Source organism: Lepidothrix coronata, unplaced genomic scaffold (assembly GCF_001604755.1).
Source record: "Lepidothrix coronata isolate B3197 unplaced genomic scaffold, Lepidothrix_coronata-1.0 Scaffold171, whole genome shotgun sequence".
Classification (NCBI taxonomy): Eukaryota; Metazoa; Chordata; class Aves; order Passeriformes; family Pipridae; genus Lepidothrix; species Lepidothrix coronata.
In genome coordinates this window covers 1,806,655-1,832,040 of record NW_016690351.1, presented here as the reverse complement: position 1 = coordinate 1,832,040, position 25,386 = coordinate 1,806,655, and the positions used below count along the sequence as shown (strand labels likewise).

The 25,386-nt window shown below is 37.7% G+C and overlaps 2 protein-coding genes across 9 annotated transcripts in view; both read right to left on the bottom strand.

The window, feature by feature from the left end:
• LARP1B (La ribonucleoprotein domain family member 1B) overlaps positions 1-13,121 on the bottom strand; it is a 34,658-nt gene extending 21,537 nt beyond the window's left edge. For all 4 annotated transcript variants that reach the window (XR_001877192.1, XM_017829910.1, XM_017829909.1 and 1 more), the window contains exons 1-5: positions 13,075-13,121; positions 5,723-5,784; positions 4,919-4,978; positions 2,448-2,616; positions 870-1,013 (exon numbers count right to left, since the gene is read on the bottom strand). Coding sequence is in view for 3 of the 4 variants with exons in the window: in XM_017829910.1 (XP_017685399.1) it covers positions 870-1,013; positions 2,448-2,616; positions 4,919-4,957 (352 nt within the window). In the remaining variant the exon portion in view is untranslated. The remainder of the gene's footprint in view (positions 1-869; positions 1,014-2,447; positions 2,617-4,918; positions 4,979-5,722; positions 5,785-13,074) is intronic.
• A 3,945-nt stretch (positions 13,122-17,066) lies between these two features.
• The window catches only part of ABHD18 (abhydrolase domain containing 18), a 20,161-nt gene continuing 11,841 nt past the window's right edge, over positions 17,067-25,386 (bottom strand). For all 5 annotated transcript variants that reach the window (XM_017829938.1, XM_017829936.1, XM_017829937.1 and 2 more), the window contains 5 exons: positions 23,817-23,906; positions 23,434-23,535; positions 22,167-22,545; positions 20,109-20,271; positions 17,067-19,453 (listed from right to left, as the gene is read on the bottom strand). In XM_017829938.1, coding sequence (XP_017685427.1) covers positions 19,402-19,453; positions 20,109-20,271; positions 22,167-22,545; positions 23,434-23,535; positions 23,817-23,906 — 786 coding nt within the window. In that variant the 3' untranslated portion in view covers positions 17,067-19,401. The remainder of the gene's footprint in view (positions 19,454-20,108; positions 20,272-22,166; positions 22,546-23,433; positions 23,536-23,816; positions 23,907-25,386) is intronic.

The following is a 25,386-nucleotide window of genomic DNA, read 5'->3' as shown; positions in this document are numbered from 1 at the left end:
AGACACATATTACACCTTCATGAGCAAGTGTTGTGTTTAGCCTGAAATGCTGTTTTTTTTATTTCAACACAATGTTTCTGAAAAGAGCAAGAGATGTTCTACATTCTCTCACACTGAAACTGGTCTCGAATCACTAGAGCCTTGAGGCAGAGTTCACACTACATGTTTTTAGTCATTTGACCATCCTGAGAAAAAACTGCTCAAGAAAGTGATAACTGGTAAAAATCCTTCCCCTGTCCGTCCCTCAGACATCCGGATCAAACCCTTATATCCACATTCCTAAAATGACTTCATAAATTCCATCTCAGTAGCATGCAGTACTTATTATAATGAGCAAACATTTAAACTGTTAACATATATTGCCATTTTAAAATTTAAACCAAAGACTTACATTCAGCCTAAGATTTCTGCCACCTGACAAGCTATATTCACAATACCTGACGACCTGAAACAGTACTAGCTGTGGTGTTAGTGCAACTTTTCACATGGCCATGCTGAGAAACAGGTTATGGAACTGAGGTCCAGCTTAAAGGTAAAAACGACATCACTAGAATTGCCAAAGCAGAGTTCAAAGTGTAGCTCCACAAGCAGTTGCTCTGGTACCAACAAGTTGTGGGAATAGCAGCAGAGCAGGACAGAGCAGATGCCTTCTAAGGCTATTTCCAAACATTCTGCATTGTAAAACTGTGGGACAAGATTCTGTAGGGAGCCTTGAAGAGGAAAATATATGTTGCTCGTTATTGGGAAATATAAACACTAGGTTTTACTTAGTATAGGCAAAGCTAAGTTTCAACATAAACTGCCAGCTCACGTGGTATTTTACTTTATTTGCCACCAATAGCAAGACCCAGAGATTGAGAAGTACTTACTTCTTGCTTCATTCCGTCTGTTGTTATGAGGTATTGACTTGTTTGTTTCCAGCAGAAATCTGGAGCTCATTCGAGAGCCTGGTCTTTCTTGGCTGCCTGACCTTACATCGTCCAAATGAAGTGGCACCCATTTCTGCTTGTTACCTTGAAAAGTTAATATATTACTCTTAATTATACTAATACTTGAGGTTTCAGCTCCTGAAAAGATTCTATAGAATTCTTCATGTAAAATTAGTAACAGTTAATTTCAAAGTTTAAAAACCAGAAGAAGCTTAACACTGAAATTTTAAGATATTATGAATGATTAAATAATAAATTCAGTGTATAAGAATTTCTCAAACTGAAATGTAACCTTACCTAACTTTTAAATACACAAAATAAAGGCGAACCTTTTTATTTAACAAACTTTCAGATGTAAGCTCCATTACCAAGAATTTATAGTACATGTAAGTGTATACAGTAAATATGTTACTATATAATTTCACAACTTGCATATGAAATTTAGAGGTAACAAAATAACATCTAAAGTTAACCAGTGCAATAAAGATTTCAATCAAAAATAAAAATTTTCCTGAGAATTTAGCTGTGGTACTGTATTTTTACCTCAAAATATTCAGACTAAGTTCATTCACATGCATCAAAAATCATTTGCAAAGCTTTATTTTGTTGTAGGCTGGCCTAAAATGTCCACTACCCATTTTTTCTTTAACTATAATATTGATTATAGTTAAATTTATTTAACTATAATATTGGGCTTCATATTTTTGTAGCCAAGAAATAAGTAAATATATAAAATGCGCTTTCCACACAGGGGGAAAAAGAAAAATAGGCTGTGCCTGTGGAATGCTTTGCTTTAGATTTCCACTTAGACTGAAAAAATCAAAAGCAGTAGAGGATTTGTTTTTCAATATATACAGGAAGATTAACAAATCTAAACAGCAAAGGTCTTTAGAATCTGAAAAAACACCATCCAGGAAGCAAGATAATAAAGCAGCTGATGGCAGCAAGATCTTGAAACTCTCTCCACTGTTCATCCAGCCTACTCTAGTCTCCTGACTAAATGAGATACAGGTTTGTTTCCCATTTTTAATGTAACAGATAAGATCAAAACGAAATAAATAACCTGATTTAGTTTTCAAATGATAACTTCAACATATAAGCTAATAGTAGAATATGAAAACCAAAGCGTTAGTATATACAGTAACACACACACACACACACACACACACATATATATAAAGTTAAATTAACATAGTGCTACCTATTTAGGAAAATAAACATATGAGAGACAGTAACAGACTGTACAGCCACGCTAAAATCTTCAAGAAATTGTCAGAGCTTCAAGGACCACCAACAGGACACAAGCTGCTTTTCCCCCAAAACTCCTACTTGACTAAACAAAACACTCCAAAACCTGAGAAAGGAAGCCTTGTTTAAGCTTTCTAGTGGAAAGCAGAAAATATTCTGTTATCACCTAGAAAATGCAAAACATGAAAAGTTTCATCAAGTCATTCAACTGGAATCAATGTAACTGTATTAACAGTGACTTACTGCATTATACAGAGTGCCCACACTGACCTTTTTTCCTTTGGTTGTTAGTTTGAGCTTCATCTTCACTAGTGTTATCTGCCAGACCATCTGGCTTTGCCTCTGGATTGTCCTTGATTCCATTATTGCTTTTTTGATCAGATTTCTCCTCCTTTTCTCTTCTATTTGTTGACTTCTTATTGTGACTTACAGTCTTACACTGCAAGAGACACAGGTAATTATTTCTGACAGTACAGCTGATAGCAAGAGGCACACATTTCCTTTAGCTATTAAAATTCCTTTATTATTACCTGTTCTCAACCTCTTCAGCAGGGCGAGTTTTAAAAACTGTTTTGCAAAGTCTCACTTTAAATAGTTTTATCTTCTGCTAATTTGGCAAGACTGTAAAATTATTTTTTAGACTAAGAAAGTTTTTAACAGAAGATGTAAAATTACAGAGTGAACAATCATGTTTCAATCCTTTAGACATGAAAATTTATTTCATAGGAAAGAAAGAAATATTCTGATCAGTCCCCACTATTCCAGACTGATTATCTTTAAAAAGCTGTGCTCACAGAATACTGAATGCTAAATCAGAAATCCCCATGATGCCGTACAATCTCAGCAGCCCAATGTTCATGTAAACTATAAGCCATTAGGTCTTAACTCCTACAATTCTGTTCTACTAAAACAGAACATGAACCAAAGATCAGAGGATGTGGAGGTGTATGGTTACAGATTTATTTTTTCCCACATTAGAATATGGCATTTACTGGGAACTGTGTGCCTTTAAGTAGTGCCAGCATACTGCAGATCATCACTTCCCAGAGATCCCACAGAATAAGAGGTTTCAAAGAAGGCAAAATGACCAGCATTTTAGCAAAGAGTGGGAAGTTTAATTTATCCCTGGTTATCAATCCAGGCTGGGGCACGACGGGAATGTGAGCAGATCTGCCGAGAAGGACTTGGGGGTGGTGGTGGATGAGAGGCTGGACATGAGCCAGCAACATGTGTTTGCAGCCCAGAAACCAAATGCATTTGGCAGCAGGTCAAGGCCAGGGATGCTGCTCTTTTGCTCCAGCCTGGTGAGACCCCACCTGCAGTGCTGCATCCAGCTCTGGGATCCCCAACATAAGGACATGGGGACCTGCTGAAGCAAGTCCAGAGGAGGCCACAAAGATGATAAGAGAGCTGAAGCACCTCACCAATGAAGACAAGCTGAGAGCTGGGGTGGTTCAGCCTGGAGAAGAGAAGGCTTCAAAGAGACCTTACTGTGGCCTTTCCATATTTAAAGGAGGATTATAAGATGGAGACACACTTTTTAGCAGGGCCTGTAGCAACAGGGCAAGAATAATGGTTTAGTAATAGTTTTAAACTAAGAGAGAGTAGATTCAGACAAGATAGACTAAGAAATTTTACATGATGAGGATGGTAAAACAGTGGCACAGGTTGCCCAGAGAGGTGGTAGATGACCCATCTCAGGAAACCTTCAAGGTCAAGTTGGATGGGGCTCCGTGCCTCTTGCTCTAGTGGAAGATGTCCCTGTCCATGGCAGAAGGGTTGGACTAGAAGACTTTTAAAGGTTCCTTCCAATCCAAACCATTCTATAATATCTACCTGCAAAATGAAGTGTTGCAGAGGCTTCTGCCAAAGAGAAAGAATTTTCCTATGTTGTGGAGACAGCTTTGAACCTGCTGGAGTACATACAGTAGATGCTGCAGCACTACGCTGTACTACACTGTATTTAATTTGAACACAAAGCCTTCCCTTAGACACAATTAAGTTTAAATACAAATGAAGGGTTATTTTGTTTTACAGACACTATATGAATTTGGACACTTCCAATTACAAAATGCACGTTGAACCCAAGCCCATGAACCCAAATATTCTGGTTTCCCTCACTAAGAAAACAGTAAAAGCATCACAGGGACGCTGATGCAGAACTACAGCAGAGTGAAATGTCCTCACTCACAATAATCTCTGCTCTCTTCTTGTTTCAAACAGCATCAGAGAGATCTAAAATATATTATGCATTTATCACTTGAGATAAAGGGAAAGGAAGATAATTTGATGGAATAGATGTTAACTTAAAATCCAAAATGGAGGGAAATATACCAGAGGAATAGGATAACTAAGCTGTCTTAAGACAATAGGCACAAAGCATTCTGAGCCATAAGAGAGGGCAGTATGTTCACAACTCCAAAGGCCTTCTCATCTATGCATAAACAGATGAAAACAGCAGAAAAGGTAAATAAAAGTTTTAAAACAGTGGAGTAAATAATATGGCACATTGTACATCCATGGTACACCACTAATGAGTGTATGGTATGAGCTTGTGAAGGGTTTAGAAGTTCCAGTATCAGTGCTGATAGTCAAGCACACAACAGTATCCTGAATTATTGGCAAAACTTCTGCTGAAACCCTACAACACCAAAAGCACACTCTGGGGAGAACAGTATTAAACAGGTAAGTCGACATGGTTTTAAAAAAAAATAATACTGAAGATAACAAAGGATACTCACTTCATTGTTTGCTATTTCGCTTGGTGTTGGCCAGTTCATGATATCACCAAAATCATCAGCCTGCAAAGACAAGAAACAGTTTATATTACTTCCTCGATTTAGTCCTTTTTAACACATGAAAAACATCAGTTGTGACTCAGATGGCCAGACTACCCCTTGGAGTAGAAAGGTTAGAAGTAGCAGTTTTAAAAAACAAGAAATACAACAGAAGACAAATGTACAAATTTTGAAAGAGGTCTTATGACTTTTGAGCACACATAAACAATTGTCAGATTAAATGTGGTCTTACACATAGCTTCCTATTTGATTTAAAGGTATCTGCTGCTTAAGGCTTTTAGTTTTTGGAAGACCTTTGAGGACCAACCTAAAAAGGGGTGGCTGTACAAAATTTTAGAAACTTAATTTTTCAATAAAAAGATTCAGTGTTTCCTTGTTGTCATAATGGTAATTTTATGCACATAAAGGATGCAAATCACTTAATATGCAAAAAGGATTTCCAAAACCAATCTAGCACCACTTGTGCTCAAATGATGCTGTTTCTTTGCAGCCCCTTCACATTTTCATGTAATCCTATTAATTTTTTAAACAAAAGTGCTTTTCTTTATTCCTCATACACATCAATTTAGCATCCCTCCTAATTTTAAATTTCCCTTCCTTTTTTTATTTGTCTCTGTCTTCAAAATTACCTATTACCAAAGTAGAACATAACACTTCCAGTTGTAACTTCAAAATACCTTGCTATCTTTTTATTACACTACTATCAGCTATTTACCATATTGAATATTTACAGCCAGAAATACAAACCTTGCTGCATTTCCTTGTCCGGGGTTTTGCTGCTTTTATAACTATAGTGGAATTTTTTAGTTCTGAAAAGGAAGAAAAATATTTTCAGGTGAAGAATTAGACTGCACTTTAAACAAGTAAGGAAGGTATATGTTAACAACTCTATTTAACTATCTATCATACTACACCAAAGGTTTTTTTGAGGCCTTCATATCAAAGTCAATGAACATTTCCATAAAGTCACTAATTACACTGAAAAAGTCACATTTATAAAAAGTGCAAATACTCTTGAAAAGCAGGTGTACAAGATACCGCCTAACACTGTATTTAAGCATCTGTTCAGCTAATAAGGTCAAGACTATCTCAAAATGCTCATATTTTAACTTAAGTAGCAAAGACAATAAGCCCCTGAAACACATTTAAGAAGTGCTCTTAGTAGAAGGTATATTTATAAGATAGAATTTATGAAATCTATACGTATGCAAGCATGCATGAAAAAACCCACAGAAGCAATTACATATTCCCAAATTCCTAGTAATTTCCTTTTGTAAGTAATTACTCAAATGCCAAATAAAGTTTAGCCATATAGCTCAAAATCAAACTAAGGCAATTAAAAAAAATTAAAAGAGAAAATTACTATAAAACTACATTAAGACTGATAAATTTGAATGCCCAAATTTCACAACGGATATGTTTATGATAAATGTATTTGGTCTAACAATCTGGAACTTACATTGGGAAAAAAAGTCTATTTAAACTTCCTATGTCTTAACACATGTGCAATTACCCTTTTGTATATGACTCTGATTTTCTTATTCTGTCCAATTTTTCCCTACCCTTCTCAATTGCATTCTACTTTTTGCATTGAGAATTCAGGGGAAGAAAACCCATTAGTACCTGGCAATTTTTCTTGAAGATTAGAACTGACAGTTAAGAGGAAACCATCTCCTAACTTCTCTTAAGGCCTGCTTATCCTAATGCATGTTTTTCCATACAGAAGTGGTCACAACCATTCCTTGAAATTTCTTCAGTATTTTATTGCAAGACAAGCTTGAAACATTGAACATGACTAATACCACGAGTGGATTATTTTATACAGGGATAACATCACCTCCTCAACCTTTATCTCTTTCACATCCAGTGACTAATCTTCCTTATCGCAGCTTCACACTGGGAACCCCACCCTCATGTCTCAGTGACTCTGAAAAGCCTCTCTGCCTGCTTCCTGGAATATACTGCGAATGTTAGAAGCACAAACTAATGCATAATCCATATTCTGCAGTAAATTTTAATACAATTTATAGTTATATAAATTATATTTCATGTATATACTATATGCGACTTGCACATCTCACAGGATGTGAACTCAGTGAATCCTGTTCACCTTGGCTACATCATTTACCAGCAGGATTTGCCTCTTCTACAGATCTACTTTTTAAAACAAAGACAAAACACACCCCCCCAAACTGCCTCTTTTGTGTCATTCAGCATCAATTAACTTTAGACTGAGAGCTTTTAGAAACATACACTGATAGTGTAATCCTAATTTTCACTTGTCATTCAAGAGTAAACTAATTGCCCTTAACAAAACAAGAAAAACTGCTGTGGAGGTGGAGCAGCAAACAAATTTGTAATTTTCTCCAACAGAACTGCCACTTACCTGTACAGGTAAACCGACTGGCCATAGCACGGCTGTAAACACACATCTCTGCCCAATTACCTTACCGAAGCCCTTTTTCCATCTCACAGCACTTTTACTTAAAATTGCTGCTGCAGGGCTGCTCTGTCAGAACTTCTACTCTGTGTGTCACTAGGGTGTAGCAAGGCATTCAAAAATTTAAGACTCAATGTTGCTGCACTATCTTAGTCATTAAATATTAGATATTACGCCAGGCAACAGAAGAGGCTATCTGAATAGAGTAGAATGAGACTCAACTCGTTTTAAGGAATCTCTTCTATCTGAATGGAGTAATCTAAGACTTGGAAGATGTATTTGCAAACTAAACAAAAAGAAAATTAATATTAGGCAACACACCGCCGGGTTGATGATGCCCTTTCTGAATTCAAAGGCTTGATATCTCATCACACTCTATACTTCCCTACCTGACAACAAATCCACAGAGTTCCTTGTCCTCTCAAAAGAGCCATGCTCAAAAATAAACTGAACAGATCTTTCCTGGCTGGCTTTCTAGGACTTATCACGTGGGAGTTGGATTTTAGTGTGAAGCATGAAAGGGAAGATAAAGGGACAGGAAAAACAAAAAAGGAAGGTGGAAGAGCAAAAGAACTTAACAACTGATCACTTAAAGGTTTTACCCAGGTCACATCTGTTCTGTTGTCATGAACAACCTAATGCCACTGTTCAGGCAAAACTTACTCTAGGCCATGTTCAGATAAAAGCTCTGTGCTTAACATCACTCCAGGTTTGGTTTCAACATCACATAACAGCGCTGAGTACTCGGAAATGGCACCTTTAGTACATGGCTCCAGCAGAATTCAATAAGTCCTTCCAAATAAACTATTTCACTAACTATTCCAACCTAACTGTATTAAAATGGTTCATTCTGTCATATGCTACAAGGAATCTGTTCGCTAGTGGCATGCTGTGTTGATAAAAGAATTCAGTTATCTTCAATGACTTTACTTCCTGGGTTTCAGCTTTGAGGGTGTGGGAGAAATTAAATAAAGTCAAGGATGAGGCAGTTTAACTGCCAAAGATCTCCTTTCAATCACTGAACTCCATCCAGTAAAGATGCCATCCACATGAAAACAGAAATCAGCTTTCAAAGCCATTTTTATTATGGTTCTTCCAAGTCTCTTAGTAGACCATCCTAACACAAAGTATTTTCTGTAGAAAGATGCGGCTGTACAAACATGCCAAGTGCAGTATAGAAAGACACATGGAATGACGGGTCTGAAAAATGAAAAATAAATTTTGGAACCACCAAAATCCTCTAGGACAATGACAATTGAGAAGGAAAAGCAGACTGGATGGCTGTGCAGAGATAAGAGGAGTAAAGTTTATGCTTAAGATGTATCCCCAAAGTACTACTGATCACAAGGCAAACTACACTTACAGTAGTAGGACTTCAGAATGGATGGTTTGAAGCTCTGCAAATAACTTGTCAGCAAGTAATTTTTCCTGATGAATAGCGAGGTATGATATTGCAAATTTATTCTGAAAGCAAAGTCTACTCATAATAGGTGGAACACATTCTAATTTAGATACAAGCACAGTTTATGCTGTAAGACTTTCTAGACAATATCCAAGTTTTATTTTTACTTGGACTGCACATGGGCTTTCTTTTGTGAAGGAACAACATCACATAAATACCAGAAGTGCTTCAGGGAGCAGCTGAAATCACCCAGCAAAACAGCTCTTCAAAACTTAAGTGGAACATGCTTGTTTAACTTGTATAACATTTTCTTTTCAATGCTCAGTTTGAAACTTGACAGTGTATTCCATTTTTAAACAAGGTAAGCTATGCTTAAATCTACCGTTTTAACACATAAATGTGAAAGTATTGCCAATGTGGCAAAATAATCCCTTGGAGAATTTAATAATTTAAATCTAGAGCATTTAGATTTAAATGCTCTACCTTAAGATTGACCTTCTCCACACCATTTGAACATCTAATCAAGGCAATGAGTTATGACACCTGCATCCTTCCACTGCTCAAAGCCAGTCAGTTTTTCAATACAACAAGGAATAGGGAAAAAAAATCCACAATACACGATTGATTCACCACTATACTATTTATTTTCCTCATATTTCATTTCTCAACGTGTTTTTTTCTTGGCTTCTTCACAGAAAGCTGCAACTTCTGACTCAATTTCTACCAAAGTTTCACAGTCTAAAAGGAGCACATGTTAGAGGACAGAGAGGTGGGTTTCTGTCTCATAAGGTCTCCAGTTTAAAAACAAAAAAACCCCAAAACCTACCATACAAAAATCACACATGCTGTTATATACAACTAAAATACAGACAGCAGCTTTGTAAAGATCATGTTTTCAATCCCTTCAGGGTTGGGGTAACTTTATGTTGTACCTTCTGATAATTCTTGGAATAATTTTTAGAAGCTGCTGTTAAAGCATTCAGTGTATTCATAAGAACTAATGAGAATACCTGTCTTAGATACACTCAAAAAATCTGATAATCAGATAATTTACAAATTTATTAATCCAAAGCCTGCCATTCCTAGCAACTCACATATCTTTACTAAACTGTACTTTTACAACCTGTTTTGCTATCAGACTAAAGCAAATTAATTTATACAATAGCACTGTAGTGAACTGATTCTGTTACCAAAATATCAAACAGATAAAACGTATTCTTTGATGCCCAGAAATAAACGCAATGAAGAAAGACAAACTGAGCACAAAATAAAGGAATGAAGCGTGTGCTTATTTTAATTAACTACATCATTCAAGCACACTAGGAAGCAAACTCACTTTAACCACTTCAGCAGCACAAGTATTTTGCTGCACTGAATATTTTCATAAATTTCACAAACAATTTTTGAATAATTATCTAGTAAGTCATTAGAGATCCACATCAGCTACACAAATCACAGACTAGAGTTGTCACTCAGATCCCCTTCTGCAACCTTACAAAAAGGGCAATGCTTGAGGTTTCATCAAACAAAGAGGTGAGAGAACTTTTGAAATAAAATTATTTCAAGAACTTCATCCTGGGCAAATTATTTATGTGGCAGATAGGTAATTCGCAGTTTCAGCCTGAAGAACTTAAAACTTACTGCAATATATTGGCTGGGCACTATGACGAGAGACAAGGGAAGGAAGGCACAGCACAGAAGGATCTTTCATCATTTGACAGCCTATGCTAAATCTAACTCCCTCTGTCCACAGTCACCAGGACTAGAACCATAGAATTATTAAGGTTGGAAAAGACCTCCAAGTCATCAAGTCCAACCTTTGACTGAATACCACCTTGTCAGCTAAACCATGGCACTAAGTGCCACAACCAGTCATTTCCTGAACACTTCCAGGGATTGACACTCCACCACCTCCCTGAGCAGCCTGTTCCAATGCTTAAGAACCCTTTCAATGAAACAATTCTTCCTGAATTAGACAGAAACCTATTAATTTCACTAACAGTTTTATACTTTCTCCAGGAGTTAAAGGCAAATTAGGATGTAATAGTAGCTGTATAATTCTGAAATTATTCTGCTTAAAAGAGAAGTTTAACAAGAGGCCTAGTCAAAAACACTGTGGTAACAAACATCCCATGAACAATTTAGATATGTTTGCATTTGATGTTTGGTTTACTATAACTATTAAAACCTACTAATGTATCTGAGACAAAAATATGACAGGTTATAATAACAATACCAAATTCTTCTGCCAAAATTTTAAGTCTTTTATATTACATTTTCCTTCTAGAGTCAGGCAGCGGTACAGTTTACTTCAGTAACAAGAAACAGGTTTGCCTCTATTACAAACTAATCCCATCCTAAATTGAAAGTCCAAAGATGACAGACTGGGGTCAATTTTCTCAAGTGTGTAACGATCACTGAACATACCATATGTGCATTTCTCAGGAAACTTTCAACAAATTAAGCCAGGATCAACAAGTCAAACAGGATTCAGTCACTGCTTTGATGTGAGATTCTTTTACATTTTATTATCCTCTTTACGGACAGTTTTACATTCCATCCCAGTAGTATTTCTGCTCATCTACTTATTATTTCACATGACTAATTTCCATACTACAACATTCATAAGGGCCTGGTGTGACAGATTTTGCTTTGCCAACATGCAATTAGTTACTTCAAAATACATCCCTTATTGCAGGTGGAGGCACATGGCAATTCCTTCCTTCAAACAGCCAGGAAAGATCAGTTGCTTTGTCTTTTACCTCGTGGTTCTTTCGGTGGTGGTCAAATCAAAACACACCCCCTGGTATACATTTTTCACGGATGTCAGTACCAGCAACACTGACTCCCTTATTTGCTCAATTACACACCTGGCCACTGAAAAGTATGTTATAGTGCAACCACTCAGCTTAATATTAATTTCATAAATGGTAAGCACAACTTTTTGCAGAAGAAAAATAACTTGAAGTTCTCCAAAATCAACAAATTAACTACACAATGTGAGTGTATGAACTCACTGCCTCCTGCCTTCTCCTTCCTTCAACAACTACTTGTGCACTTTATCTTTAATGAAAAAGTAAACTTTACAGAGGTGAAACATAAGGTGCTAATGCAACAAAAGCAGCTTTCCCAATGCTTCCGATGTCTCATTATTATAACATGAGCGACAAGTCTTCTTTCATGAATGGACCAGACCACAAGCTGCTGCCCAGCAAGCTGGATTGTGGAAGCTCCGCATAAATACATACTTATGAGTGTGTCAGTACACACAAACAAAACAGTCAATATGATAAAGATGAGTATATATGTTGCCAAAAGGTAAGTAGAGATTTTGTGATCTGGAATGTGATCTCTGTCTGACCTGTATACTTCCAACTATAAATTATATATTTCTGTTTGTGAAGAAGTATGTGTTTAACTCAAGGATGAAAGTGTGAGATCACAAAAAGGTTTGTCACGTGTCTTCAGGAACAAGTACAGAGATTGAAATTCTCAGGAATCGCAGGTCGAAATACTTATTTTGAGGTGAGCAGTTTACTTGCAGCCAAGAACAATACTCCAAGAAGCTGCTAACTTCTAGGAACTCTAAGCATAAAGCCTGACAATTTCCAGTCGGGTCTTTGACGACCAGCTCTACAAAACCATACGCCTGTTCAGTCAGTGTGGTGCCTATAAAGCAGGTTTATCTTACATGTAGTGATTAAAGGCAGAAAATTATACCGTGGCTACTCTTGCTCTTTCCACATAAACACGCTGAATCCCGAGAGCAAGCAAACTGCTTGCTTTTGCCAACAGTTAAAGCCTCCACAATCCAAATCTTCTGGAAACCAAAACCAAGTAACGGATCGTTCCGAGGGCCTTGCTATATAATTAGCAAAAATGCGCTGCGGCAAAGCAATATTTCTAAACAGAGGCAAAACGAGACGAGTAAGTGACCAGCTCTATCTGCCAGCACCAGGGGCCGGCCGGAGGTCACCGCCAGACCATTCGCAACCCCCAGGACCCGCAGCCAGCACGGCGCTCCCTCTCCCTGGCCGTGTCCCCGCGTCCACCCGCCCCGTCCGCCTCCCTCCTCTGCCCATGTATGTCAAACACAGCGCGCCCGGCCCGGCTCCCGCCGCGCAGCGTCCGGGCCCGGCTCCGCTGCCCACAAACACGCGCCTTTCGTTCCTAAAAAAAAAAACCAAAAAGCAAACAAAAGCAAAACCAAAACCATTCCGATTCAATAAAGGCACCGCACGACCCCCGGCGCCGCACCTGGTTCCGGCGGTCCGAGCCGCCCGTCCGCCCCCGCGGGCGGGGACGGGCTGTCCCGCCGAGCTCTGCGCCGCGTCCACGCGTTCTCCTTGGGCGCCAGGGCTTCCCTGCTCCGGCCGCCCTCCTCCGCCGCCTCCTCCCCGCGGGGCGAGCCCGGCTCGGGCCGCCGCGGCTCCTCCGCCGCTCTCCAGCCCCGCTGCTCCGACACCTGCGCCGCGGACATACCCGCCCGCCGCAGGGGCCGCAGCCGGGGCGGCCGAGGCGGGGAGCCCAAGGCGGGGTAAGGGGGACCCGCCTCCTCCCCGGGCCGCCCCGCCCCGGAGCCGCAGTCAGCGCCCCCGGCCCGGCCGAGCGCCGGTAGCTCCACCTTCTCTGCGGCCGCAGGGGGCGAGCGTCGGTGAGAGTAAGAGGCACCGCGACCTGCCGGGGCCCTGCCGAGGGACAGGCGGCACTCCGGCCGCGCCGGCCCCGCCCGCCCGGGGGAGGGACCCGGGGCTCTCCTGTGCGCTGTGACCTCATGGGCCGGGCGGTTTTCCAGGGCCTTTCGGACGTTTCGGTTCGCTAGGCCTGGCCCGTACCTGTACAACGCTACAAGGGTCTCAATATGCACCAGGAGGATGAACACATTTCGTTGATGCGAAGGGGACTTCTCTGGTTCAGCACTTCGAGTGGCACAGCCTACAGAACATGTTCACTGGCACGTGAGAACATACTGGAGTCCCAACAGCAAGGGAATCTCACATTTAAACATTCCAACAGAAAGGTTCCTTCACCATCACACCATCTCTCTTCTACCTTTCTACTTTCTGCCAAAAGTCTCCCAGAAATTATCTCATAGTAGCATGTGTACTTGTACCAAGCTTGCTGGATTCGTTTGGAGGTTATTCCCACACTTCTGCCGCTGCATTATTCCAGAAGCATTGTGATCAGAGGATGAGGAAAGCCACTGCAGCATGACACCTAATCACCCCTTTCCCTCTTTGCCAGCTCCCAGGGCTCCCACAGTTCTCCTTGATTACACCTTAAGACACCCGTTCCTCTCCCATTTCTTTCATTCAGTCTCTTGGTTTAATCCCTTTCTTACAAAAGGGCTTTCAAAAAATCCAAAAAGGAGCCAACACTTCTTCAGTGAACTAAGCAAATTCTCAAACAGGCTTTTATAAAGTGAGGCAAACATTTTGAAGTAGTGTCACAAGTAGCCGAGTTTCCTGGTTTTTGTAGCAGCAAAATATGTTCTGTTTGAAGTAATATTATTCATTGCTCTAATGAGATTATGTGCAGTTTTACCCCTTCATCAGAAAAATAAACAACACGCCCACCAAAAACTCAACAAATGCCCATCATAGCTGACGCTTCAGGCACTGAGACAGTTTTAGGATTATTCTGTAACTGTGGGTACAGTAGCAGATCAGATCACCTGACAGAAGGCCAGGCCTACCTCAAAAACAAAAAAAACCCCAGGTGCTTGCTGCTTTGTTCAAGATATTTGAAAATTAATGACCTTTTGTGGTAAGGGCTTGCAATTAAAACATCTACTACAATTGTTATGCTCCAAGGAGCAAACCATGTAGAGGAAAGTATCACATTTCTGTCATTGCAGATTTAAACTCCAAACATTAGAGGAATTTCTCTTCTCATAAATAGAGAAAAAATCACTAGTGCTTCTAAGCACTTATTGTATAGAAAGTGACACATGTATTCTTTCTTTTTAAATTTATGTCAGTAAAGAAGAAAAAAGGTAAAATGACTAAAATTACAGGTAGAATGATTAAAATTACAGCAAATCTTCAAACCCTTAGAAGCATTTTTCTTTGACACTAAGAACTTACTTTTTTTCCTATGCCATAAGTTTACTAATCGGGGACATGCCAATTGCATACAGTCCTGACAGCAGGAGTATCAGTCACACTACCTGTTGAAAACAGTTTCTGTATCTTTTATTTGGTTTCCCAAACTCAGAAGTTAAGCAGAGGTTAGAGTGATATGAAAGTACAGAGGCTCTACCTAAGTCACTGGTAAGAAGGGGAGTAACCTCCTGTTTCCTTTTTTTCCCATACTGTTAGAAAATAAGGAAGCAGATGAGTAGGCCAGATGGGACTTTAGAAACACTGCAGTGCAGGAACTTGAACAGAGCAGGAAAAAAGAAAACTGATTAAGGGGTAATTATATGGGGGCAAAAAAGCACTAAAGGTGACCAGTAACATGGCACTTGAGCCTTTGTCCATCCTTGTTTTGCTAACTCTGGGGTAGGACATGTCTTACTGTAACCTTTACGGGATGGACTAGGCCTGAAGAGGATATAAAAAGCTTTTACAGTTGCTAAGACTCATCCTTAACACTTTGTCCACTGTGTATCATCACTCTTGTTACTTTCTAGCAGTGTAAGTCAAACTTCTTTGGCAAAACTCTTTTTCCTTTACCAGCACAGTACTTAAAATACTCATATTTGGAAAAGGGGCTAATTTACACCACAAGAGAATAACAATCCTTAATGACACACTTCACATTTTAACGCTTATGTTTTATCTTGTGTGGAAGTATCCAAGTGTACCAGGAAACACTGCAAATTACAGCATTCCATACAATAGCAGCATTTTACTCATGTAACAGTTATTCACAAGGAATTACATGCGTACAGACCATACAGAACCTCCTTTCCATACTGTATAACTTATCATTACAGCCAAGCTGACAGAGAACCTGACAGTTTAAGATAAAGAAAATTCCCTGCCCAACCAAGCGTAATTAAGATCAACATTAAAAAAAAAGGACAGAAACAATTAAGATAAATAAATAAATTTTAAAAATAGCTGCCTCAAAGTGTTAGCAACTACCAAGACAAAATAATATTCAGTGTCCAAGGATTTTCACTTTTCTACTCTTTAGAGAGTATATCTATACATGCATATGACATTCCCATAAGGAAAAGCAACAGAACTCCATTCTGTCCTATGTTACCTTTCTGCAGACTTTCTAGAGTAATAAAACACAAGTGATTGCTAAAAAAAATTCCTGAGCAGTCCCTTTTAAGTTGGTTGGTTTTTTGTTTGTTTTTTTTTTGATTCGGGGAAAGAAAGTACAAGAAGCTCCATTTGACAATTAGTAGATGTGTTCTGTTCCACAACATGACCAGGTGCCAGAAGAGAAGCATGGGAACAAAACACCAAACAAGCGTACCTGGGTTACTCATGGATAACACACCAGATTCAACCTCTCGCTCTGCCCTAAGCCTGTCCTTTCCAATGCAGACAAAGCAAACTACCCACTCCAAGTTTAGTATGGTACCCTTGCTTGGAACACAGCAGCCAAAAGTTGTACATATTTTGGACCCTTTTAAAAGTAGAAAGGATTTTAAATTAGTCTGGGAAATTCGAGCACAATGAAGGCATTGGCAAGTATAAAATTGGAATTACGATGGTATCTTAATTAGCTGATACAAGCTTATTTTCTTTACTAGGTACTGCATGTAGAAAAACATCAAAGTAGTACCAGTGTTTGTTATGAGAAGCTTTTATCACGTCCTGTAGATTAACTGCTCTCCTTGTGCTACAGCTCTAGTAGGAATAAAAAGGATTACAGGATGACAGCAAGATGCACTTTGAACACCTGTTAACAAGAAAGGAAAAAACCCCTTCACATGTAACTGTTTTTTTAGGACTTTTATTGAAAAACTTTAAAACCAAAAAATCACCAAGGCCAGCTTTACAATAAGTTTAAGACATACAGAATGGCTTACCTGCTACATGGATTTAGTGCAGGAATCTTATTCCAGTATTTCCCTCATGCAATTGCTGGATTAAAATCACATTCTCTTTTAACATCAAAATGGATTATTTATACTTTCTTAGGCTTTAACCTTAAAATCTGGTTTAAAAAGTCAATTTCCCAAAGGTTAAAAACACGTACACAGCAAGATTCCCCCCTTCACAGACCACCTAATAGCTCCCTGTGTCTGATAACTGGCAGAAACAGATCACAGAGCTCCTTTTTCCTTTTTGCTACTCTAACCTGAGAAATTTCTTAAATAATGCTTACATATTTGGCAACACGACTTTAGCTACAGAGCAAAGTGTGATTTCTCATTCTTGTCAGAAACCAGTCTTTCACTAGTTGTCCCAAAAGACACACTCACAACCAGGAGTGGCACTGGCCTAAATCTTCATCTGTGAATAGAATGACCTTTGGATAAGTTAAACCTTGTTACTAATACCATTGGAACACTAACCTCAGGATGTCAAGTTCCCATCAGTTGTGTAATTCCCAGTATTGTGCGCTTTGAAAATATTTACTTTGGCATGTTATACTTTGTAGCGTAGTTGATTTTTTTTTGTGCTTACTCCTGGCCTTTACAAAATCTGTCTTTTCTCTCTTGCATTTATTCAAGCCCTTTCCCTTGCCACCACATATCTCCCTTTCTCATAGCTGCAACAGAAACAGGACAAAAAGCACACAATTACATTTAAAATGTGAGAGCTACAAAAGTTGCTGAACAGCAGAGTAGTCTTGTAAAGCACTCTTAGTTGATGAATGAGCCTGTAAACTGTAAACCCTGTAAATCTCTTAGTACAGTATTCAAGCTGCCAATTTTAAATTTGTAAACTTACTTATATTTGAATTCAAACCCTCCAATATTTGGTGTTTACAATATTTTGTATTTAAACATGTTAGTCACTTCACACTTGCTCCTAATATATACAAAGCCAACGCTGTCCAAAGAAATTATGAAAAACCCCTTGAGAGAAGCAATTTCACTTCCAAAAGAGCAGAACTTCTTTTGCATTTTCAGTAAATTTGTATCTTAAATAATTTGGGTTATTGTGAATTGTTGCTCTTCAGTTTTACCTAAACATACCTGATTTTCAAGTGAACCATGACTTCTTCACAGTTATTAGTCCTGTCAGAGTAAAATTCAAGAAAATATATAAACCGAGCTTTGTTTGCTTCATACTCTGCCTACTAAAAATCTTCACACTAACCATGGAGATCAAAAGTGCTTGATTGGAAAGGTGCAGAAGTTGAACATCCTGAGAAATGGCTGGGTTTTTCAATTTGTTTCAGTGTAACCCTGGTCATGACTACTAAAATTAATACTGAAGTGTTCCAGTTTTCAGCCTCTCTGCGAATTGGCTTTAAGAGAATGTTGCAGGAGATTACCACAAAAAAAGACATGGAGAGATACCACATACGGTCACTACATGACAACCTTATATGATAGTGTACTTTGTTGGCATTTTTGATCCCAAAAGAGGCTTTTTTCTTAAGTGTGTTCAAGATCCGAATTTCTTTATTTTCCATTGATTTAAAAAAACCCGAGTGATGAAAAATAAGGAGCAAACCTAACTGTTTTAAAAACATTTAGTCTCATGTATTTTTAAAATTATACAATGAAAGTGTATTTTGCATATCAGCACTGAGTGTACTTTAAAAAGGACTTCTGTTGAAATATTCCCAGCAGGTCTTCATAGCACCATATAATCTGCTATTGATTTAACTGCCTAAAAGCAGCCACTGTAAATGATGAAGTCTCTATCTCTTCTACCATTCTTTAAAAAAAAAAAAAACTAGAATTTTTTGTTATCCAACTGAATTAATGTAAAGAATTAATAACCAGACAGTTGATTTTCACTTATTCCCGTTTTGTGAACCTGACTGATGAATTGCTACATGATCCTTCTGGAATGGCATGGTTATTTCAGTGGCAGAAAAACTTCAAGGATGTATTGAATGAAAACATCTCTCTCTCACTTTTCATTGAATTGTCACAGTCTCTTTTTGCAAGATTAGATGCTGCCCCTCCTATTACAGCTCATTTTCAATTCATAATTGAAGAGAAAACCAGTGACAAACACACGAGGCTGAGCACTGGCAAAGCTGTAGTAAAATACAATGGGAGTAGCAAGGGCACAAGGAAGCAAGAGGAAACCAAGGCATATGGAACAAACCAGAAACACACTAAACACAAGAGAGCAGCTTAGCCGTACAGCACATTTTACATTCTTTCAATACTTAGATTGGTCTATTTTCCACTGACACACAATTCAGAATTGATTCAGAATTCAAGGAATACACAACCTGATTAGACACAAAGTACATGAATGCTGACAAATGCTGCCATTGATTTTTCACAGGTAATGCTGAAGCAGCTGTGTCAGAATGGCACTGGGTTGAAATGAAAGTAATGCTGGTACTTCACCATTTCCAGTTATTGTTACCTACAACAGCCAAAGTCAGTGGCTACTCAATGTTGCAAGCAGCTTGTTTTCCAAATACGAGTTCCAGTACACTGAATTACAAATGAGATCAGTTTGAACGCATTATGAAGATTTTTCAAACAGCGTATTTCTGAAGAAACCGGTCAAACGCATCGTAAATTGCTTGTCTGAAACAAGGTAAAAAGGAGATCATTTGTATAATTTGGAAAAGGGAAGATATAAGGGGTGTATTTTTATATATTTACAAATGTATATACAAAGCTATCACACAAGTTCAAAACAGCATTCAATAAAAATGTGATATCAGGTAGTGTTTTCTCCTTCCTTTATTTCTGGGATCTCTCACTTCAATTCAGTAATATATTTATGTTTCAGGAATGAGTGGGACTATTTACCAACTATAATGTGAGTGCAAATGTTAATGAATTAGTTTTCTACTCAAACACATCAGAAAATGGGTCAAAGAAAGGCATTACTTACAATTTTTGATAACTATCATAAAATAAGGCTGAAGTTTTAAATAGCAATAAACTAGTGGTCAGTACACCTTGACTTGACATAGTGCTATTCTTTTCTGTTGTTGCTTAGACTGCCTGAATGGGACGTACAGTCTAATTCCTTATATTTTAAAATTAACAGCACAAGTATTTAACTTTTTAGAAACAGAACTGCATTTGTATAACTGATTTATATAACTGTCTTTAGAAAGTCAATACCTAATATTATAAGGCAAGAATTCACGCAAGTACTACTACTCATTTGCAGCCAAGTTTATATTTTAATAAAATCTAGACTATTTTTAAACTTTTCTGTTCACCTTACCTAAAGAGTCCTTGTTTGAAGAGGTAGGCACTGACATGACCTCCATCCAGATACCTAATTTCACACCCCGGCCAGATTTCTTGAAGACTGCGCACCCCAGTACGAGGTATATATGCATCCTCCTTGGCTTGTACAACTATGATTAAACTTGGGTCAACTGGAACTAAAAAACAAATCAAAAAATTGAATTCATCTAAGATAAGAAACAGAAACACGAGAACTAAGATTTCTGTTGCAAAAATGCTATTTCTAAAAAAAATTAAATTATTCTAAGCTTTAATAGAATTTATCTGTTGTTTGATGTTACAGTAGTGAGGCTATCAGCAGAAAAACAAACATCCTATCCCTTCCCTCCCCTAAAGCAGAAAACTTCACAAGTCTTTGAGGAATGATAGGAGAATTGTCTTTTATCAACAAAACTCTACAGCATTCACATCAGTTCTTTGAGATCTCTTTTTTTCAGCAAAAAGAACTATGAAATTCAGAAGAGCTTTATGTAAACTTTTTTCCTTGAGGAGAGGAAAAAAAGACTTTTAATACAAGGTCAGACAAAGTGCAGCATATGTTCACTTTCTTTTCTGTTTCCTACAAGGTTTAGCTGCAACATAAAAATCCCAACATACTGTGGTATATATTTACCATTCATAACCAGAATTGCACCAATCAGATTATTAACAGGAACAACATCAAAATGATGTTCAGGAAAATGACAGCAAAATGATGTTAAACATAGAACATTCCTCTCTTCAAGAAAAAACTATACGTGGTATGTTAAAGAGTGACCGAACAAGATGTTTGGCAATGGGGTGTCACAAATCACTTAGACCCTTCCTTCTTTCATCATGTATAGAGAACACGCAATGCTAAGACAAATTCTAGTCTTTCGTTCCACTTTCCATGAAATCTGAATGTTAGGCACATTTTCTGAAGCTCCTCTAGCCACATTTCAAGGATACCTGGCAGGGGATGCAATGTCTCCTAGAGCATGAGTGACACCTAAGAGACTACTGACAGGAAGGAGTACATCACTTTGACAAGTGCATTAGGATCACAGATCCTCTTAAGTTTCAAGAAAGGTCAGTGCTTTAGCCAAGTGATACCTGGATAAGTCTAGATAAACAAGAATGTGAGTACTTAGAATAAAGCTTATAGGGCTTTTTCTGTCTACTGAAATAACTTTGAAAGCTTTAAGGGAAGCACTGCACCAGTACTTGTCATAAAACATCTCTGGCAAGCAGTGATCCAAGTCAAGAAATCTACTCTAGTGTAGATATCTTCGGATTTTATTTTATTTTAATATTTACCAGTGGATTACTAAATACCAAAAGTCAAAGCAGGTACATGCACAGCTGAACCATTTTGTCTGAATTGACTGCCACAAAAGCAATTCCAAGCCTCCACTCCAGGAGAACCCTTTCAGACAGCTCTAGAAAGCAAGCACTTGTTTGCATTGCTGCAAGCAGGCAGTGTAAAGGATTTGTCCAAAACGCCAAGGAAGGCTGGGCTACAGCTCTCTCTATATGCTTTGCCTGTCCTGGGAAACTATATTCTTCAGGCTGCAGTATCACAGAAGGACCTCTGCGTGTTTTTACTGGTCACACTTGTCTACCAGTGTCATTCAAGCTTGGTTCTCAGCTAGGCTACTTTCTACCTGAAGTCAATATGAGATTTCTGCCTTACGAAACTGACTTGAAAGACCTTATTAGCAGATTAGTTCTAGGTATCACTCACATTGCACAGGTGTTTTGTTCTTTCAGATAATACAAATTTGCACTAACTCATATCTGAGAAGAGCACAGCAAGGCAGAGGAGAAATGAGCAAAGATACTGAAAAGCAAATTTTTAATTCACTGTGTCATTAGTTGGCCATCAAGAAGGAATAGAAAAACAATTACGAAATGGAGTGGTAAACAGACATTACTGAACAATGCTCACAATATTTCCATATTTCAGTTAAGGGGCCAGCAGGTTTACACATGGAGAATTATGAAAATACCTCTCTCCCACTGTATTTTACTCAATTTTCCAAAATGCACATTGAAACAAATAGATACATACCTGAGAAGTTAGCTACGTGGGTACATTCATCCATTACTCCTTTCATGAACCTTATGGATTCTCTCTGTAAAGTGTCACTCTTTCTTCTTGTATTTATCCTGTGTCCTTGTGGGCCGGTTAAGTTTTTATTGCTACTGCTACTGGTTGAAAATGTTTGATTTATGCACTGCATTTTAGGAGCATCTTGTATTAAGAGTCTTTCTGAAGAGGCACTTAGAGTACTTTTATTTGTGGTAAAGCTGTGAACAGCTTCTTTAGATACAGTAGTGCTCATGGACTCAAGGTTGAACATCCTGGAGGTAACATCCATATCCTCCAGACTGTGCACACTGTCAGGGAAGTTTTTAACAAAATCTTGTCCCATCTTGAAAGAATCTGTCTAAACAAAGACAAAAGGTCATTTATTAATGGTTACTCCCTTAAACTAGTTGGTTAATCTTATTTTTAAGATGAACTCATTATTAAAAAAATTAAGAAGATACAAAAAGCACTCATTATAGTAGTTGTTATTTCCAGTTTGCAAGTCACTCAGTTAAATCCTGACCACCATAACCTCTTGATAATTTCATTCTATGTTTCTATCATCTTAAAAAAATGCAGGAATTACTTATCTATATGGTAGCTTATGATACAAACACATTTGCTTTTCATTTTGTATTAAACTCTGAAATTGTAATTACCATAATATAGGCCTACATGACATAATAATAAGAAAATAAATATATGTGATCAGGTCTATTGTTAGGTTTAGGCCTGAAAAATCAACTGTCTCTAAATACTAGGGAGACACAAGAGTTATAAACATCTTGAAATGTTTCTTCTTTTCATTTTGTCTTCTCCATCAGTGTTCTGGAGTGTATTTGACTTAAAAATGGCAAGTGCCCAAGTAACTATCTCCACCCCAGCTCCTCTTCTCCTGTTGTAAGATATTTGAAAAAGAACTGTCACAAAGCAAAGAATCTTAGGGAAAAAAAGTTATTATTAGAACTTCAACTGAACACATTTTATGTCACAGATTACATTAAGTGTGGTCGCAGGAAAAACTGTAGCAAGGGCTACACTTAACACTCACTAAACAACCAAAATATTAGCTTTATTTTTCAGGTTTTCCTTCAAAGACTAAGTTTATCGAAAGCATAAAGAAACAACATGCAGGTATGTTTTAGCTAACAATTGTCCACTTTTAGTGCAAGTAGAAAGAAGTTACATTATTTGTTAGATTTGCACATGTAAATATTAGCAAATAAGGAAAATAAACTATACTTACTCCACAGTATTCAAGCATTTGAATTATTTCTTCTTCATAAACAGTTTGTGTAAAATACTGTTTCTCGAGCTCTCTCCAGTTCACTGCCTTGCTCAACACACCCTGAGATTATAAACAAAAACTTCAAGCACACAAGTAAAACCCAGAGATTACTCTAAAATAATGATACACAGAAAAAATTGATCTGTTCCCCTTGTGACTTATTTTCCCAGTGGAATTCTGCCCAAGTTCCCAGACAGCACTTAAAATTATTGCAATCAAAGCATAAGCACACATTATAACACAGGGCACGGAAACTCACCTCCCCTGCGGCCAACCGAAACTTTTTAACTTACATTTCTGATTATCATGCAATAACATTAACAAAAATATATGTTAATTACCGTAGTAAAGACTGCAGAAGCTGTTGACCAGGAAAGACACGGAATCAATGGCAATGGTTTAGGCCAGTTTGTCACTGCCAGTGAAGCCATCTATAATGAAAGGCACTTATTACAGATTTTAATATTGAATTCACAATATGCTACAAAGAACTCTCTCATTCTCAGTTTCTTTGTTTATATAGTATCTATCAAATACATGGCGCCAAAGCAGTTAAGGACTGTGACAGCTGAATATATTTTCACCTATTTAGAAGTTACAATCTATTCTTCAGTGATTTTTCTAATAAGCATTGCTCTGGATAGGATTCATTTCAAGCTGAATGGGGTTTTTTTGAAAGAATTCCCAATGGAATATTAACTAACTACTCCGTTAATTATAATTATAACCCCATTAATTATAATTAAAATTATAATTATAATTGTAATTACATTAATTATCATAATAATGATAAAAACTAATACAATATATTAGTTGTTTAAAGCTATAAAAACATCTACAAAGCTTTTTATCAAGCTCTTGCAAGTTTATTTCAAGGCAAAATAAAGTCAATCTATGAGAAGGGCTATTTAAAATTCTATAGTTTTGAAATTTGCATACTGGAAACAAAATATGAAGGAGAAGTAATTCAGCATGTTAAGTCGTTAAGTGAACTCTTTTTCTGTCTTTTAAGTTTAAATTATTACTTTTACATCAGTTCTCAGAACACATTTTTGTTAATATTCTGTTTATCTCAGAAAAAAACAGAGCAAATAAGTTCAGTGTACAGAAGTTCCCTATATGGTATGTCCTTGACAAGTTTTATTTTATTATTGCTCTAAACAGAACCGCTTAATACAAAACACCCCATCTCTGTGTCAGACATTCTAACAAATGGATTTATACAACTGAACTGTAATTCTACTATAATTATTTTTGATTAATAAAAGTTACAAGAACACCACATATCTATATGTTCTAATAGCCAGAAAGTCTGACTTCTTTTCTCTTTGTTCCAGCTTTCCCCAATAGAAGAACTGAATCAATGCTACCTACCTTCCCTTGTAAAACACATTCTATAGAGGATCAACATCAAATATCAGTTATTTCACTGGTTTAAATTGTACCAGAAATCCTGTAAGTAAGTCAGGACTAACCAAAAACGTATCTTCCTGGACTAAGAAAAAAAATTTCAAAGGAGTTTCCAAACCCACTTTTCTCAGATCTTGCCTCCTTCTATACCCATGCTGGATATAACCATTAGTACAGGATATAGAATTTGGTGGTTACCACAGCATTTGAACTGTCGTGCATGGTTAGTGCTGCATATACCAGTCTGAGAAGGCCAATACAGCTTACAAATAAGCCAAGGAAGGAATAATACAAAAGTTGTTGATTCAGCAGGGTGATATTTACATAAATCAAAGGTGCTTTGTACATTTACGGACATTTAAGAGTTATAAAGTTGTGCTTTAGGGGAAAATATTTCCCTTTCAGTAAATACTACCATTACCAACACTATTTACTTAGCTCCTAACAACAGAAAAACAAAGGTATGTTGTTTTAATAAGCTTTGCACCTCTGTCTCACAGA